Source organism: Notamacropus eugenii, chromosome 4, assembly GCF_028372415.1.
Source record: "Notamacropus eugenii isolate mMacEug1 chromosome 4, mMacEug1.pri_v2, whole genome shotgun sequence".
NCBI classification, from domain to species: domain Eukaryota; kingdom Metazoa; phylum Chordata; class Mammalia; order Diprotodontia; family Macropodidae; genus Notamacropus; species Notamacropus eugenii.
Window position 1 is genome coordinate 459,479,514 of NC_092875.1, and position 19,747 is coordinate 459,499,260.

Here is a 19,747-nt window from a genome sequence, read left to right on the forward strand (position 1 = left end):
TCAAGCCCTGCCTCAGATATTAACCAGTGGTCTGTGCCGGGGCAAATCATTTAATCTTGGTGCCCCTGGCAAATCTCTTAAAATATAAGTGTGTGTGTGTGTGTGTGTGTGTGTGTGTGTGTGTAGGTATATTTATACACCTATGTATGTATGTATGTATAAATTAAATATGAATCGTCATCTGCATCAATGGTGGAAATTTCCATACAATCAGGAGTTCTCACACTGATAAAATCATAGATTTAGATTTCTTTTTAAATCACCTGCAGAATATATTCTTGATTATATTTCTCTGTTGATAAATAATGATACTGACTGAAAAGAAACCCAGAAACAAAACATATGGATCATAATTTGTTTCTTCCCAGCAAGCTGAACTGTCATTAACTACTGATTACCTTCACGCCCATTGGTCCAGTCAGGATACTCAGGAAACTATTGTCTCAGCTTGGCAATAAGAATGCCATTCACTACAGAATTCAGACAGTGAAAACTAAGATTGCTTATACTGTGTGTATCTACTGCTGATCCTTTGGGAAACTGAGGCAAATGTGTGCTGAGGGAGAAGATGAAGGATGTCAGAGAAAGGTCTGAAAATATCTGTACAAGAACTTCAGCTCTTCACTCTGTTTTGTATTTTGAAAGATATAGTTGCAATCACCCCCTTTCCCAACTCCCTGAATAAGGGAATTAGTCTCTTTCAATCAATCATTACCTTCTAGAAATGATTAAATGGTGATGAAGGCATTGGCACTCAACTGGATTCAGAGTCATGAAAGAAAAAGACAAATCACAGTATAGCAAAACAAGATTTTTAGGTTTCTTTGGTGAAACAAAAGTAGATATAAAAGTTACAAAGATTTTAGATTTTCATTCACAAAAAAAACCAGACATTCACATTATACACTATACAAGTTATAATATAAATATAGGAAAGTATTATGTGCATTGTAATGGAAGAGAAAAGAAAACATACAGGTCAACACTGGGCATATTGCCTTCTAGAACACCCAAAGGTGTGATTACATTGAGTGCAGCAGCCAGTGGGAGTTCCTTAAAGACGATGTATCATTGTAGCCACTGTACCTTCTTGTAAGCCATGGCAGGTGTACTTGAATGAGAGGTCATCTGTTTGAATTACTGTCCTACTTGAACTTTGTATTTGTTCTCTATTCTTCTCACAGTCTTTCTACCTTAAAGGAGGGGAAGAGCCCATTGCCTTCTTTCCATTACAGGGTGTTTCTTTAAAGGTTACATCTAGTGGGTGATGTTTCTGTCATCTCCAGCAGTTAACTACCCAGATAAAAGGGAGTGGACTGAAAGGGGAAGAATAAGGGAAGAAGTCCTATGCTTGCTCCATCTAACATGAAGAATTGCCTACACTATTTCTGAGTATACTCTTGCTTAGACTGGGACAATACCATCTTCTGTAAGCTATACACATTTTTCACTCTTCATAATAAACAAATGATGCACTGCATTCATCACATTATTTTGTTGGGGACAAAGCACATACGTTACACAGAACCAAACTGGATGAGGGAAAACATGGGGACTAACACTGAAAAGTAACCACTAAACTAGGTCAATTTTCTGATCATGGGGGGAAATAACATCCAATAAATTAAATCCGTATGGCTTACTTCATTTATTTATGTATGCGTCACAGCTGCAGCATTCATACATAAACATTCATAACTTTATAAAAGATTAAAAATGGTTATATATACAAAATTATTTTCTGTTTGTGTGTGTGTTGTTGCCATGGTTGTTTTTAACCTTAAAAAAAAAAAAGCCTTAGGTCTGTATCCATTTGAAATGCAGAAATCTGTAACTGAAAACTGAAAAAAGTTAGTGATGTGAAAACCATTAGAAAGTAAACCTGGTTGAGTTAATAATTAGCACTTTGACCCCTAGAGATGCTCTTGGGCATAGAAAAGTCCTTTCCGTAGTCCTTTCTTGTTGAGTAATGAAGACAGAATGCAGCCAAAAAATGTTCCATGTTGCAGTCCCTAGTTGAATCTTGATTTCTCTTCACGTGCTACCATCCCTAGCTTCATAGGGAAACAAACTGCCCCTATGGCAGAGAATGGCACAGCCTTCTACAAGCTTGCTTAGCTGTGTCCAGTAAGAGCCATTCTCAGGCTAGTTGACATATACAGAGTAATTGAAACCATTTCCAGCCTAAACAAACTACATAAAAGCAGCTGAGTCAATGATTAAAGACTTCTGAGGCCATATAATCATCATTAAATATGCCTGAACTTAGTGTGACTTTTCATTTTATATACAAGATTAAAAACAACATTAAATCATCTTATTTACATTATCATTGGTGCTGAAATTGAGCTGTTTAAATAGTACAGTAGGCTGGTATACAATATAAAATGGTCCCCACTGGAGGCATATAGAAAACTAAAGAAATTGAATAGGCTGGAAATCGTTTTTTTTTTTCTTACCTCATTTTTCTTTTATTTCTCTTTTTTCCCTTTTTTTAAACTTTCCTGTTAAACTCCAATACTTTCATTTGAAATGTTTTGTGGGCACCATGGCCCAAAGTTATTGGATGCTGATCCAAAATTTCAGAACAATCTGATAATACTTCAAAAAGTGATAGGAAAGGCACAGTTAAGTTAGGACTTTGGCTGAAATGATGAAAATCCATGTTCACCATTTGAGGGATCAGCGCCTTGAGTCCTGCCACCTCCTGCTCCAGCGATGATAGTGTTTCGGTGAATTTATTGAATTGTCCTTGGCTGATGAGGAATTTTTTAAATATTTCTTAGAATAAGTCCTTTGGTATGTGGATGCTATATGAAAGGAAAAAAAGAAAGAGAACATAACAATATTACTTGCTCCGTACCTTAAACTACCGATACCGTAGGTGGAATATTGTGGGTGGTTAATAGTTGTTAAAGCAGGGCTGTCCGTTCTTTCTAAATGACCACTTACGGTTCTGGCAGGTAATTTTAGGCAAAGCCCATCTTCCATTTCCTAGACACCGGATAGTTGGAAGGTGGCGTTGAATGAAACCATCTTTGCAGTGGTATCGAATCAGGGAGTTGATTTCATAACGAGGTTTCATCTTCCCAAAGGTCTTGGCATTTTCTACAACGGGGGGTTGGCCACAAGCAACTAAAGAAAAATAAGAGTCATTTCCAGATATATTCTAAATACTATACTTCAAAGGTTTAATCACAGGATTGAAGGCATCAAATAATAATCTATAACTGAGGAAACCATTTGGAATTCAGAAATCTATGCTAAAAGACTAGTTTGAATTGTTTTACAATTTTTCATTCTTTTTTGTTATAAGGCCATAGGGCTTCATATTAATACAAGTTAATTTCATTCTCTAGGTAATTTCATTCTCTAGGTAACACTGAAAATATTTCAAATATACAAGTGTTTGGCCTTTACTTATGTTGAAGACTGTTCCTAATGGAAAAGGAGAAAAGAAATGGCAAAGGTCGATATCACATTGCCTTAAGAACAACCAAAGGTGGGATTACGCCAAATTCAGCAGTCAGTGAAATTTCCTTTAGTACGGTACTTCTAATAATAATTTTCATTTGTGCAATGCCTGAGGATTTCCAGAGCACTTTTCTCACATCTCCCTTGTGACCTAGGTAGGGCCAGTATTTTTAATGTTTTAAATGAGGAAATTGAGATTTAGGTATGTAACTTGACCATGCTCACATCACTAGCATTTGGAACCCTGCTCTCTTGATTCCAAGCCCAGTGCTTTTCCATTTCTGAGTATAGCTACTATTTTTCCTTACAGGCCACAGCAGGTTTACTTTAAAGAGAAATCAGTTCCAGACTAATCACTGTCTCTCATCATCATCAAAGACAGAGGGTTTCTTGTTTAATACCCACCTCCATATGGTACTAGACAAAGGAGGTTCAACTGTAATAGTCCTCACCCTCAAGGAACTTAGAATATAAAACAAGCCCACAGCTTCTCAATCTGGAAGCCCTCTCTCATTTCTGATCAATATCCCTTCTGCTTCAATTTAATTTCCCATTTCCTCTCATTCTGTCCTTAGTGGAAAGAGTGAATGCTGGTCATCAAAATAATAAATAACAATCCTAAAGAGTTTTCAACTTCTGAGTCAACCAAAAGAAAGAAAAATGGACAGGGAAGCCTATAAACATTGATTATAAATTCTCATTTTTACTAGGAAATTCTACTCCCCATCAACCTATATTGGCCAATAGCAGCACACAACAAAGAAGCTTTGTTCATTTGAAACTCAAGGGACTGGAAAGGAAAAACAAAATAAAACAATTTTTAAACTAACAGGATTAGTATTATCCAGTGGAAAACAATAGAACACTTAGGTCAAAAATAAGTTTAAAGTACTTTTGGATGAACTTTTGTTAAGTTAATCAGGTTTTTCCTGTTGTTTGCTGTTCAGTCATTCAGTCATGTCCAATTCTTTGTGGCCCTCCTCCCCCACAGAGTTTTCTTTGCAAAGATACTGGAGTAGTTTGCCATTTCCTTCTCTAATCGATTAAGGCAAACAAAGTTAAATGACTTGCCCAGGGTCACAGAAGTAGTTAGTATCTGAGGCTGGACTTGAATTCAATTGTTTCCAACTCCAAGCCCAAAAGTTCATTCTACTCCTCTCTAGTATCTCTACCCACATACATATATACACATACATTAATGAATGTAGCCTTGCATAGACAAGGATGCTGATGAGGAGTGTAATTTTTCCCATTTGGAAGGAGGGACTGAAGGAACATGGGATGTGAAAGCTAAGTGGAACTTTGACACAAACACTAGAACACCAGAGGGAAGGAATGAAAGCAAGCTACAGCTTGTAAGGGAAGCATGCTACTACCCTCAACTGAATGATAAACATGAGAAGTTGGAGCTTTCTCTGGCTCATTGATCCACTTAAGGAGTGATCTGTCTCACTGCTGCCTGGAGAACTGGCATTTTCAGTTGTGTCTGAATCTTTGTGACCCCATTTGAGGCTTTCTTGGCAGAAATACCAAAGGGGTTTGCCATTTCCTTCTCTGGCTCGTTTTACAGATGACGAAACTGAAGCAAACAGGGTTAAGTGACTTGCACAGAGTCACACATCTCATGTGTGTCTGAGACCATATTTGAACTCAGGAAGATGAGTCTTCCTGACTCCAAGGCTGGCACTCTATCTAATGTTTCACTTCCCCTTGCCATTACATCTTATCTGTTATCTGTACTTTTAGGATGTGTCTATCTCCAGATAAGAAAAGGCTTATTTTCATTGCATTTTGATTTGCTAGAAATGAATGAATCACACAAGGAAGACAGAATAGTGAAGAGGGGTAATTCCCTCAACTGCGATGTATATTCACTTCTGGGTTCTACCACAGCCTGTAAGACCTCCTTCCCCTAAGGGGATACACATATAGACAAACACCTACACACATACACAGTAGACATGGCTTAGCAAAGAAGTGAGTAAAAGAACAATTTATCTGAAAGGAGAGGGGAAGGTAGCTCCTGTAAGAATCACAGGGAAAGGAAAGTCTTGTAATACTTTGTTATCTGCTGCAAGAAAATAGCAATGGAAGCTAAGTCTGGGTACCAAAGTAGCTGTATCTGCTCCCCTCTCCAAATAAAAACACTTGCATAATGACTGAATTGCAACTTAGTATTCAAAAGGAATATCTGTCTGCTCTATTTGTATGACAGGATAAAACTGTACATAACTAAAAAGTTGAGTTGGTCTAACATGCCACACCCTTCATCGCAGGTTCCGCACCCCTGGATAAGTCCAACACTAGTCCCACCATAATGAGAACTTCCGTAATAGCAAGTTTGATGGATGCTGTACAAGATGCTCCCAAGAGTATTTATGAAAAGCAAATATGGCTGGGCAGTATTTCTATTATGGTCCACTGTTCAGAATAAACCTGAGAATTAAGGAAGCTAGAGTGCTAGATGAGTTTAGAAGTAAGCTCTGCCCGAGCACCAGAAGAGTGAAGTAAAGCAAATGAGATAAAGTCGTTCCTCAACTATTACACAATTTTCATGGAGCCCTGAAGAAATGGCTAATTCTCTCTACAGAGACGTGATAACTCAAATACACATTAATTCAAAATATACTTTTTTCATGTTAAGAGAATTACCTGTTCCTTTCTTGCAGGTGTAAGTGAGATGGTAATTGCACGGGACATCATTCCACTGACCATTCTCATGCCAAATTATCACTACACAGTCTTCTCCAGAAGAAAAAAAGCTGTCTGGCTGATTTGGTCTCCAATTTTCATATTGCTGTAAAAGTAGAGAAAAAAAATGTGACTTAACAGCCCGAGGATACTTCATCCCTTTATGAAACTCAAACATATCTAAAATAGAATGTATTGAGATATTCAATTGAACATGTAAGAGTAATTGCTTATATTTCCACAGCACTTTATGGTTACAAAGTGTTGTCTTCTACATTGGTTCATCAGATCCTTACAATAATCCTGTGGGAGAGATGGTGCAAGAATTATTATCCAGCTTTACAGATGTTAACACTGAGGTTCAGAGGGGTTAAAAGATTTGCCTAGATCACATAACTGATAGGTAGCAGAGTCAGGGCTGGAACCTACCTCTTCTGATGTCAAGTTCAGGACTGTTTCCACTATACCATGCTGTCTCTAAAGGCCCATTCATTATAAATTGATGTAGGAGTGTTGAAGAAAAAGAACTTTGGATATTTAATGGAAAATACACATAATATCCCCTAACTTGCCTGTTCACCAAGTTTATATGCTCCTGTAATAAAATTCCTTGTCTTTAGGGATATTTGTTATTAAATGCGTTATTTCTTTTGAATCTACAATTATTGCTGCTCCTACACATGTTATGTCTCGTTTCCTGGAGACCTAGTTGAAGCTGATTCCCAGAAGCCTGAAAGTGCCATGTTTAATCTTTTCTCACCTTTTGATTTTAACTCAGGAAGAATATTTTTGATTCTTGTTCTTCTAGAAACATTTTAGAGTCACACACTCTGTGTTTTTATGGGAAGTACACTTGGAACTATGCTGATAGGCCACCATTCTGATGCTCTGATTTTCTGAGATCAAAACTGATGCTATAAAAGGAAGTTTCACTAACAAGTAACCACGACAAATGATGTAGTAGTCATCAATTTTAAGAAAAATTGGCAATGATCAGTGCATCCAAGTGAAAATCTTGATTTTGGCTGTTGACATGATGCCACACATCTTGATGACAACTGAAAAATTCAGTAATTCATCCAGGTCTTTATCTATATTATTCCAATCATTTGGCCACTAATAAATATCCTAATAGTCATTTTTTTTACCTTTCAATCTGATGGTCAGGATTGTGGACCACACTTCTGTAACACTTAAAGGCATGGTTCCTTTATTTTAAAATTTTATTTATTTTTGTTACATTTTAAGTTCTAAGCTGTCTCTCTCCTTCTCCCCCCCCCCTTTACTATAGAAGGTCACCAGTTGACATAGATAGCTATAAATTTAGACGCAAACAGAGAAGTATAATAGAAAATATAAACATGTATATATAAATAGAAGCATACACAGTATAATTATATATATACCCACATATAGCATGGTTTTACATATGTATATGTATGTATGTATGTGTGTATATGTGTGTGTATGTATATGTGTGTATATATGTATATGTGTGTATGTATGTGTGTATATGTGTGTGTGTATATATGTATATGTGTGTATGTATGTATATATACACACCTTTATGTAAAACCATACTATATGTGTATTTCTTTATAATGCACTAGCTGACACAGCTGTTTCAAAAAGAGTTGCAGTCACTTAGGAGACCTGGTTTCTTTTACTACTTTGCAAGTAACTAATTGTGTGACAAGAGACCATTTCTCGCTCCCTCAAGTTTCTCACTTTAAACATGAGGATGTATGATTTGATTTAAATGCCCTCAAAGGTCTGTTCCCAGCTCTAAAATTCTGAGTTAGTTTATACACACATTTATTTTTGATCTGGAAATGTGATATCACTAGTGTGGAAAATTGCCAGGAAGGAAACTCCTTGTTTAGATTCTAAGAGAGCTGCCAAGGGACACTGAGAGTTAGGTGACTTGCTCAGTATCACAGTCATTACTTGTTGGAAACAGAATTCAAACCCAGGTCTTTGTGACTTTGAGACCAGTTCTACAGCCACACCATCATGCAGACTTTCTCACATACACATAAACTATAAGAAAGTATGAATTCTGGTTTAATTTTCTATGTGCCTTCATCAAAGGAAGGTTGTTGCATTGGACACTCCATTCACCCAAATTATTTATAAAATGAGACACAGGGAAAGGCTTACTTTTTTAATAACTATTCTTGTCATGTTAGTAAATGCTTTTGCTTTCTATTCATTTCATGTATATAATATGTGTGTGGATATATATCTACATATACACATACATACGTATATATACATATGTACATATATACATGTATATATGTGTATGCATGTATGCTTATGCATAAATAGATAAACACTACCCTTTTGTGTCAATGTGTAGTTTAAGTTAAAGACTGAGTCAAAGGTAACTGTTAGCTTTAAAATGTCACTTTGAAAATGATGAATGTATAAAATACTATTTGGATTTTTTAATGTTATATAATCAGTTGTATTAGTGGGACAGACTGACTGTTTAAGGGAAAAGACTGGATCTGAATTCAAAAATACTGGCTCCTGTCACTTTTTTTTTTTTGCTAATATGCCATCTTCCATCACAAAACAAAGATTGCCATTTGAAAATGCTTATTATTCCTCTTAGAGGAGTAAACATGTCAAGGTTCTCTGTAACTCATACCCTACCCTTTGCCTCCCTTAAGACTGCATCTTTCTTTCTATGTATCTCTCCCCTCTTTTCCCTTCTCTCACTTCATTACTTTCCTCTCTCCTTTATTTTTAATGCAGCAAAAGACTCCCACTCAAATTACGTACTCAAGTCAGAGACAAGTGATTCTCAATACTGTAAGACATTCTTCAGAAGACGGCAAAAAAAGGAATCTCTTTAGAAGTACAGGGTTGGGCAAATACACCAGGAACGATGAGTGTTTTCTTTCCTTCTTCCACTCCATCCTCCTCACTTCCCAAGGCCTGGTAATATTTAAGCCTAGCATTACACTACCAGAACGGAAATCTTTGGTCCCCTTGCTCCCACTCGTTGTAATGGCAGATAGTAGGGAACCCCTATCTTACCTCCCAGGCTGCCACAAAGAAGAACCAAGAGGAAGTAATTTCTAATCAGCATCTCTTCACTTAGTAGAAATCAATGTTTGTACTAACTTTTGTTACTCTCATTCCAACCATTTTCCTTCTACTCTGCTTACCCTTCTTCCCTCAACCCAAACCACAACCCTCAATCTTTGCTTTTAGTTTTTCTCCTTTAAAAAAAAAGTTGAGGAAAAATATTTCTAAGGTGAGAAAAACTAGATATAACCATTTCCTGGTAAGTTACCATCTTATCATTAGCAAAAGAACTTGAAGCAATATAAAAGTAAAGACTAGAAGTTTATATAAAAACTTAGTATAAAATTCATTAGGAATTATTAGGAAGGCTATATACATATATGTGTGTGTATTTCTCTTATAACCTTTTCTTAGAACATGGATTCAGTGGATGAGGCATCTAGTTATCAAACTCAATTAACTGTAGTGTTTGAGGCAGTATAAATTTCCTATCAGTCTTGAACCACTAAGATCTCATTTTCATGCTGAAATGAACTTAGCTACATCATTCTTCGTTGCTTGATTTTCAAGAATAAAACGGGTCCAGTTCAGACCTCAGGCTTGTTCCTGGCACCGAGAGCTGATTTGAAACTTGTGTTCTGGGTTGTTATTAAACAGAACTGTCGCCTAGTGGTGCAAGACCAAATCTCAGCTTCATGGTTTTTACAAGAATGTCTGATATCCACAGGCACGTCACATTGTAGTTGCCTTCTATCAGATAGCAACATTACTGAGTGGATTTATCTTGGCTAGGTTGCTTTGCCTTGTCTCAGCAGCATTGCCAAGCTTGAAGCCTTGGAAATCCTGGGTTTCTAAGCAAATGAGTGCCTTTGTCTCCACCCGATCTATAGACATTAGTGCTTCATTAATGCCACTTATGAGGAAAATAAGTATACATGCACACACATACATGTATACATGTAATGTATGTATGTGTATACAAATATATAACATGTCTTAGAATTACAGAACCTATGTTTTATAATTAAAATGAGTCTACCACTAAAATTCTGCCCTGATGGTATGCTAGTGGTCTTGGGCTCTAAAAGACTCGGCTAACATTATGGAATCCCTCCAAGATCCTACCATACTAAGAGGTCCAAGATAGGATGGGTGACATGCATGTTGTCGGAAGATGGGAAAAGCTTATCACAGGGAAAAGTATAGGCAATCTTTGGCCATGACATTAAACCATCTGCCTCAGTATGTAAGGATTATGATCTGTCTCAGTGAAGAAAGAACCTACACAAATTAAAACATGACCATTTACATATACAAGTAGTGAAATAAAATTAATTCACATCAGAAACTAGACTGAAATAGAAATCAAAGTATACCACCTACATCACAGAGCTTGTGTAAAGAAAGAACCTATGAGCCAATAGATATGGCAGACTAGCTTGTGATCTACAAGTTGCATTTCTTGGGCACTCCTCTACCATCTTGTATTTATCTCTTCCCTTGGGAGTTAAATGGTCAACTGGAGAAAATCAGCAAAAGAATCTCTACTCCAATGGGAACAGACCCAAAAATTATCTCCAGGTGGTGTTATATGGATGCACTTCCTCTTCTCAAGCTACATGGATATGTTCACAATAATTCCAAAACATTTATATATAGTGTGTGTCAGGGGTGTAGAGACCTGATTAAGTAGCAATGGCCATTCCTTCTGTTTAACCAAGTGCTTGCTGGCCATGCCTGGGCTGTATATAAGGCCCTCAAGCTTCTCCTCTCAAAGGGAAAATGAAAATTGGATTTATAATTATATGTACAAAACAAAACCTAAAAAAAAAACAGCTATCTATTTTGGTCAGGGATAGAGGAAAGAATGGTCCTTTGAATCCAAAATCAACATAAAACATAAGTATGTAAATAATTTCAGTTCCTTCTGTTTTTTGAATGGGGGGAGTAGCCCCAAAATGTGTTGTAGGAGAAAACCAAATTTAGATTAAAAATTTGGTACAAATAATCAGACTAAATAATTCACACGCAAGTTATCAAGAATTGTGTGTGTGTGTGTGTAAATGTGTTTATAACTGCTGATTGTTACCTAACAAAGTTTATTTTATTTTAAAATCATTAAGCTTATATCACTGGACTAATCTTCCTTACTCGTTGATCAGGCCATTTCTTTCTGCTTTAAAAACTTCATGTGTTCATTACAATCTACTAAGTGGTCAGATTCCTTTGCCTGGCTTCCCAAGACTTCCACAATCTGACATAAAGCCCCCTTTGCTGCTTTGTCTCACTGCCACTTGCTTTAGCTTACAGTCAAACTAAACTCCATCCTATCCTCCCAAACACACTCTGTACTTCTTCATTTCCATGCCTGAAAATAAGGCATAGATCTGACCACATCTTTTCCCTGCTAAAAAGAATTTCTTTGCTCCCCCATTTTCTCTAGGGCAACATGAAACCTCCTGGGCCTGGCATTTGAGTACTTCCCCTGACCTTTCCCACTTAACCTGCCATTACTTTTCTGCATTCCAGCCAAGCTAGAAATGGCCCCTTCCCCAGTCCCTGATGCCATCTCTAGCTTGCACAGGTCATTCTGCATGTTGGAAACCATTTCCTCCCACATTCATTGATTCATCCCTGGCTTAGGTAAGACACCAACATTATCTGTGAAACCAGCCACAGTACCTCTTAGCACCATCTTTCTCCTTGAATATTTTGCTTAACTAATTCTTCTTGATACATACATCTTCCCCTTCTCTTTTCCCCACTGAACTCTTATCCATCTTTCGAAGTCCAACTCATGTAACACCTCCTTCACAAAACTTTACCTGATCCCTCCATCTCAGCTCATCCTTTCCTTCTCTCTCTATCTCCCTCTCCGTCTCCTCTCCAAAGGAAGGTAAAATTTGATGACTGAAAGCTGCCCAGTTAATTTGGGATTTACTGGCTAAATTCCTTCCTTCTTTTCCTTCCTTCTTTTCCTTCTCTTTCTTTCTCTCTTTCTTCCTCTTTCTTCCTTCCTTCTTTCCTTTCCCTTTCCTTAAAGACCATTCCTTAAATCCCATTTCACTCTGGAGCTCACAGATTGTACTATAACAGGTCCCTGCTCAAGCACCACTTAATGGCTATATTTGGGGCCCTCCAGGCTCAGAGTGAATGTCAATAGTAACTTTCTCTTTTGACCAATAACCCTGAGGGTCTTCCCCTCATAGTTCAATTTTTTTTTTTTAAATCAAAGGTACTGACTTCTTAAAGAGGCCTATTTATTGAATGGGTGCTATCTCATTCAAAGTGAGAACCTGAAAAGGCCTTAACCTAAAAGGGCAAGGGTCTCCTATTGTTATTCTGGGTCATTTCCAGTCATCTTGATGGATATGTGGTCACTGGACCAGATGGCTCTGGAGGAGAAAGTGCGGCTGATGACCTTGCAAGCCCTCCTTCACTCAAGTCAAAGTCAATTGCAAGTCATGTCGTCATTTCCCTGATGTCAAGGTCCTCTTGGAAAACGAAGGACAGACATAACCTGATCCCTCCATCTACCCTGGTGAATCGCAATCTTCCCCTCAGAACTCCTATGTCACTTTTTCCCTCCCATATCTCTCTAATATGCATATCAGGTAAGACTGTGTACTAAACTTTGTGTCTCCTCCAGCGCCTACCACGCTGCCCAGTACATAGTAAGTTATACATGTTCATTAAACCAAATTCAGTAAGTAAGTAAAAATATTTTATTTATTTGTCTAAGAGTACAAATTTATCAGTATAGGAAATTTTTCTCTATTCTGATTCATCTGCAGTTTGTAGCCTTAGAGAATTGCCTGGGGCACTAAGAAGTTAAATGATTTGCCTATAATCCTACAGCTAGTGTATCTAAGAAGTAAGACTTGAACCCAGATCTTCTAACTCCAAATATAGCCCTCTATGAACTCCCTTCTTGTACCTCTACAAAAAATACGCTGCAGCCCCAAAAGATGATTATTTCAACTAAATTGGTTTCACTCACTATTCATTTCCACCACTCTGCTCCCTCACCACATCCATCCAAAAAGATCAGCTGCCAGATCCATAAAGGGATCCAAGAAACAATGGCCCAAGTCCAATAGCTCTGGTATATAGTTATAACTTCATGTGAATTCTCCCTGTCTCTATAAACCAAGGAAATTATTACTGATTCCTATTCGAAAACCTCAAACCAGACTCAAGCTAGCTATCATCAAAGCTGGTCTTAAACTTGACAAATGTTAATATTCTCTTATTCCACGGGACCTGTTCTTTGCTTTAAAGAAAACAAAAGTATTTGAGTTATCCATCAACATAAAAGGCAGCAATAATCATGAAGGTTCATCCGCTACAGAAAGCATTCTTGTACAGAACAGCATTGTTCGAGGAATACTTTGAAGGGAACACTTCTCAGAGAAGGGATATAGAATTCCAAGAAAAACACGTGTATCCATCTTAAGAGAGGTGAAGGCTAATTCTTCTCACTCCGAAGGACTTTCTCTAATAAAGAACATTTCCATTTCTCTTTAGGAGTATCTTCATGCAGTCAATATGTGTGCTCCACTCCCAAAGGTAATGAATAACCTCCTAAAGCCAGACTGTCTGTTATCTATCTAGGTGAATTTGCTGCTTGCTCAGTCTCCCAGATATCTGCTGTCATTCAGAATTACTAGTCAGCCTTTTATCTCCGAAATACACTCCAAGTAAACTGTTGTGATCGATGGCCAGGATTTTTAAATTCCAACATAGTCAAAAGACAACCTGTGGAATGAACTTCCACAAAACAAACAGAAGTTAAAAAGAGGAGTTAATCAGGTGACCTTTTCATTGTGCAAAGGCTACTATTAAAACAAACAAATGGTCCACCAGAAATAAGATTAGTAGTCAGCCTTAATTTTCTTATTCAAAAACTTACAAACATCAAGCATTTTCTGCTAATGTGAGGCAATAGGAAAACGGCATTCCTTTTTTCCGTTTCTAAATGCAAGTCATTATGAAAACCCACTTGTCTAGAGAATTCCTTATATAATGCAACTATGGGGAAAATGGGGCAGCTAGTTGGTGTCAGGCCTGGAGTTAGGTAGCTTCATCTTCCTGAGTTCAAATCCAGCCTCAGACACTTACTAACTGTTTGACCCTAGTGAAGTCACTTAACTCTGTTTGCTTTAGTGCTTCATTGATTAAATGAGCTACAGAAGAAAATGGCAAATCACTGCAGTATCTTTGCCAAAAAAAAAAAAAAAAAATCCTAAAAGGTGTGACAGATAGGTAGACACAACTGAAAAAAACCTGAAAAACAAAAATATGGGAAATACCTTTTCACAGGATGCAGTGTCTGAGACAGGATACTACTGAGAGACACTGTCTTTTAGGAGCTTGTCAGAAAACTTGAAAACTTTGTGTTAAAAAGCACCTCCCACATTTTTCATTACTTTGATGGATCTGTCTTCTCGCCAATGTAGCTCCTTTTTACCAGTGATGTAAGTCCTAACCCATCCCTAGTCTCTCATCTGGCGCAGTTTTTGATCATATCCTCCTATACATGCTCTAGGGGGAACCAACCCAATATGTTCTCAGCCTTTCTAGACATCTCTTGACATTTCATGGATACCCAATACATGCTCCATTTCATACTTTGCACATAGTAAGTATTTAATAACTGTTTGCTGAATTGAATTAAGTGGAATAGATGTCTATGCCTATGTGCATATGTGTATATATGTGCATGTGTATGAAACTATGTGCATATATACACACATACACATACCAATAGATGCAAATATATAGTGAAAGATTTATATATACATGTATTTATGTAAGCACAGTTCTATATCTATATCCAGGGTAGCTAGGTGTCACTTTGGAGAGTTATAGGCCTGGAATTAGGAAGACTCATTTTCTTGAGTTTAAATCTGATCTCAAATTCTTCCTAGTTCTGTGACCTTGGGCAAGTCACTTGCCCCTGTTTGCCTCAGTTTCCTCATCTGTAAAATGAGTTAGAGAAGGAAATGCCAAACTACTCCAGTGTCTTTGCCAAGAAAACCCCAAATGGGCTCACAAAGAGTCAGACATGACTGAATAAGAACACATATCTATATCCATTCAATCATAAGTCTCCTTGATAACAGGAATAGCTCCCCCCCCCCTTTACTTTCTATCCCCTGCATTTAGCATAGTTAGAGAAGGAAAGGGCAAGCCACTCCAGGATCTTTGCAAAGAAAACCCCACATGGGGTCAGGAAGAGCCAGATATAACTGAAAATGACTGAACAACAACTGGCACATAGTAGGTGCTTAATAAATGTGTATTGACTATATCTATATCTAGATAGAGATACGGATAAGACATAGGGGTAGGGATATTAGATTTGGAGACATATAAAACCAGTGTTTTTCACCCTAATCCAGAGAGAGGAGAAATACCTTAAGAGGAAGTCTAACATACTCTTACTAACTTAAATACTTTCTTCAAAGTATGGTGAAGGGATAGAATTGCTTCCACATCAATTAAATAAACATATTTAGAGTTCCGATGAGAAGGGTTTACCATTCTCCAGTGGTGTGAAATATTTCTGAGAGCCAGCTGGCTAAATGAACTTCCACAAACAACTAATTACTTGCCAAAAATATATCGATGGATAAATAAATAAATTAGTGAGTAGATAAATAAATAAATGACATGCTGAATGTGAAACATTTTGAAAGACTGCTTGGTAATATAAGACCATCAATGCTGATGCTTGGTGGATCTGTGCTCTTCATGGTAAAGTAATCCAAAAGGATTGAAATGAGATGGAGATTTGAATTCCAGCAAAATAATCATTGTGGGATGCTTTGGGTTTGGTTTTTAAAGAAAGCGATAGGTACAGGTCATGCATTAACATGGCATTTTCCTTGAATTCCTTGAAGCTAAATACCATATATTTTAGAATTGAGAAAAGATTTCATTAAATAATGAATCACTGCAAGTGGTAGGATATTCATATATTCTTCTAGTAAATATGGTCAGCTTAGAACTAGAAGGGGTTACAGAAGCAATCTAGAATAAGATGCTAATTTTACAGATGAGAAAACTGAGTCCCTGATGTGACTTCCTTGATATCATATAGGTAGTTAATATAAGCATCTAGTGAAATAAGCACATTGGATATGTTATTAACAATATTTATATAGTTAGCGAGGTGGTGAAGTAGACAGAGCCTTGGACTTGGAGTCAGGAAGACTTAATACTAAAATCTGTGTGATCCTAGGCAAGTCACTTAACCTCCCCTAGGCAGAATAAGTTTCCACATCTCTAAAATCAGGATAACACAAGTATCTATCTCCTAGGGTTGTTAGATTATCAAATGAGGGAATATGTGCAAAACTTTTGGCACTCCTAGCAATTACTATCGTTAGCTGAAGTTTTGAGCCACAGTTTAAATTCAATTCTTTGTTTTCTTTTGAACACAATGGCCCTGTTATTAATGCTTGTTTCTCCCACCATACCACAGCTCTGCTCATTTATAGCACTTTGAACAACCTTCACGATAAAAACCACCAAGCCCTCCAGGCTCACCTAGTTTAGAGTCTGTCAAGGAATCTGGCCAAAGAAAACTTTTCACTGTATCCTATTACAATGTCTGAGTTCAAGGGATAAGAACGTTATCACTTAAATTTTCCTCAGTTGCTGAGATTTAGTCAAACAATTGACAACACTCATTATTAGTTTCAACACATATTTGATACATCTTCTGGCTTCATACTGAATGTTTAGGGTTATAATGATGGAGAGAATCCACATTGAGATTTCATGATCTGATTCAAAAGCAGAACAAAATGAACCAGACAGAATCAGGCAGCCAAAAGGTAGTATAACAACAAGCAGTTAAAATTTGCAAGCATAGCAAATTGTACTGTGGCCACTAGGTGGTGATGTCTATCCATCATTAGGATCAAGTTTCCACCCAGCCTCTTGATCACCTCGTTAGTCACAAAGAAATTAGTTCAAAGAGAAAATATTATGATATCGATCAGTGCCTGGGGCCAAAGTGGATGAACAAAAGATTTCCATGTTACCTGGAGCCATCAGTTGGTGAATGGTGGAGTCTGAGGAAGTACTGGGAATTGAATCTCTAGTTCTATGGTTTAAACCTTCCAAGCTTGACAGAGAGATTGTAAGGAAAACAAGTTAGCAAAATTTTTGGTCACATGAAATTTAGTTCATGGAGTCATGGTGTAATTCTCCTCTATTTCTTATTTAAATGTTAGTCAATTTCCTCAACAACTTACTTCCTTATTTCCATCTTGTTAAAAAGTCAAACATTTTTCTTTTCAATGGAAAATAGCCTTGGAAGTAAAGCTATATTCTTAAGTCTAACTTGAGGAGAGTTTCTTTTTTACATAAATCTTGATCAGTTTGGCCAAGAAACTATTCAAAATGATACATAAGTAAAAGATAGGAACCCTCAATTTCAAAATCACAGTTTTGAGTACTATCATCTACTACCAATTTTGCCATTTTTATGTGATGGGTACTTGAGTCTAAATCCAAACAGAATAGGACCCCAAAGTAATAAGACAGCTTCCACAATGGAAAAGTAAAGTGTAAGCAGAATGTTTTTTCCCTTTTTTCTAAGAACACTTCTTTCCAGCTTGAAACATCCTGTGACAAGACCATACCTCTACCATTAAATGAGTTACTTTGAGTAATAACCCTGGGCTACCTCCAGGATCCTGAATGTAATGCAGGTCAAATGGTTATCTTCAAGAGGGTTGTAATGACTACTTATTGCTGAAATCAAAATATTTGGTGAGTTGGAAATCCCTTTCTCCCAAGGCGGCTATAGCCATTGTACAATGGGCATGTTGTTTGCAGTCTGCCTATGGTACTTTTTCATTTGTTTTACTTAACTTGCACAGACAACTGACCTCCCGATGAGGCAGCCATAGTCTCTTCTCATCCCGTATTCATTGAAAAAGGTTATTTTTTTTTCTTTAAGGGAGGTTATAGTTTCTGTTGTCTTTTAGTTGAACACTGATTCACTAACAGCCAAAGGAAAAAAGAGCACTTCATTTGAAAAGAGAAAGAAATTTTTGTTTGGAGGTCACCACCTAACACTAGCAACCCCAAGTCCAGTATTACAAACATAAAGCATAACAGCTCCAAGCTGAAAGGAAGGAAAACTATCTTGGGGTCTCCTGACGGTTGTTAAAGTGGCAATATGCCATTATTTTCCTAGCTGGCAGCCCCCTGTGCAGGACAGACAATCTGGCCACAGACACTAGCCAGCTCTTTAGTACAGCACTAATCTTGTGTAATAGAGTGAGCTCACTGCCATACAAAGCACTAATTATCAACAGCATTTTCCAAAGGATATGAATAACTCCCACAGTGAGATGGAGGCCTCAGGCCCAGCCCCAAGTAGCTCAATGCACTTAATCTATAACATGAAGGGTTCCAGCAGACCTCTTTACTGCTGTGCTTGTCTGCACAAGACGGAATGGTGAAATGCTAGTGGGCCAAAGACAATGAAAACTTGCCAAGAGCAACACCATATTTTCTGGCCTTTCCCAAGGTTGTGCTTTACACCAGACTAATTGCAGTATTTCAATCCTGTGACAATTCAAAGTCCATAGATCAGTCTTGGAAAGCCACTGTGGTACCCAGAGCTGGTTCAAGATGATTTTTGAAGAGAGCTATCTCAGTTACAAAATGTCCCTTTCCTAGATTAGTTCTTAGCAGTTCCCCTTGTCACTGACCAAACTATAATAAAAGGCTTTTCCAGATATGTCTCCTTATAAACTCATACTTGGATCATTTGGGGATACAGGATCATTTGTTGTGTCTTTTTTAAAAAATTTATTATATAATGCCTGCAACATCTTCACATATATGTAGAGGAAGGAAGAGAGGGAGAGGGAAAGAGAGAGAGAGAGAGAGAGAGAGAGAGAGAGAGAGAGAGAGAGAGAGAGAGAGAGAGAGAGAGAGAGAGAAGGAGGGAGAGGGAAGGGGGGGAGAGAGAGGAGGAAGAGAGGGAAGGAAAGACAGGGACTTGGGATGGGGGGGCAGGAGGGGGAAGAGAAAGAAAGAAACTAGAGAGGTATACATCCATGAATCCATATATACATATGATACATGTTAGACAACTCTTATAACATCTATATAAGCATATGTATGTATACAGGCATGTGTGCATATATATATAGGTTTGTATGTATGTATGTATGCATGCGTGCATGAACTCATCCCTCACACCTCAGCATGGTTGACATCTGCACAGAAAGAAAGACCTAGGTTCAAGTCCTGACTCTGGTGCTTCCTGTGACACAGACCAGGCTAATTTACCTTTCTGAACCTATATTTCCTCCTTTATAAAATGAAGGAATCAGTCTAGATTACATATATGATCTCCTCCAACTCAAAAATATTTTTCATTTCATTGGACTTGATCAGAAGAAATCAACAAGAACTCTATTACTATGTTTTGTCAAATTCTTGTTAAATGCCTATTTTCCCTTAATATGACTATTAGATCACGATGTCTCATAATTGAATTAGTTTTCAT

At 37.4% G+C, this 19,747-nt stretch overlaps 1 protein-coding gene across 5 annotated transcripts in view; it reads right to left on the minus strand.

Moving 5' to 3' along the window:
• Positions 1–790: 790 nt before the first annotated feature.
• The window catches only part of VCAN (versican), a 134,177-nt gene continuing 115,220 nt past the window's right edge, over positions 791–19,747 (minus strand). For all 5 annotated transcript variants that reach the window (XM_072606215.1, XM_072606212.1, XM_072606217.1 and 2 more), the window contains 3 exons: positions 6,127–6,271; positions 2,953–3,135; positions 791–2,810 (listed from right to left, as the gene is read on the minus strand). In XM_072606215.1, the coding sequence (XP_072462316.1) occupies positions 2,683–2,810; positions 2,953–3,135; positions 6,127–6,271 (456 nt within the window). In that variant the 3' untranslated portion in view covers positions 791–2,682. The remainder of the gene's footprint in view (positions 2,811–2,952; positions 3,136–6,126; positions 6,272–19,747) is intronic.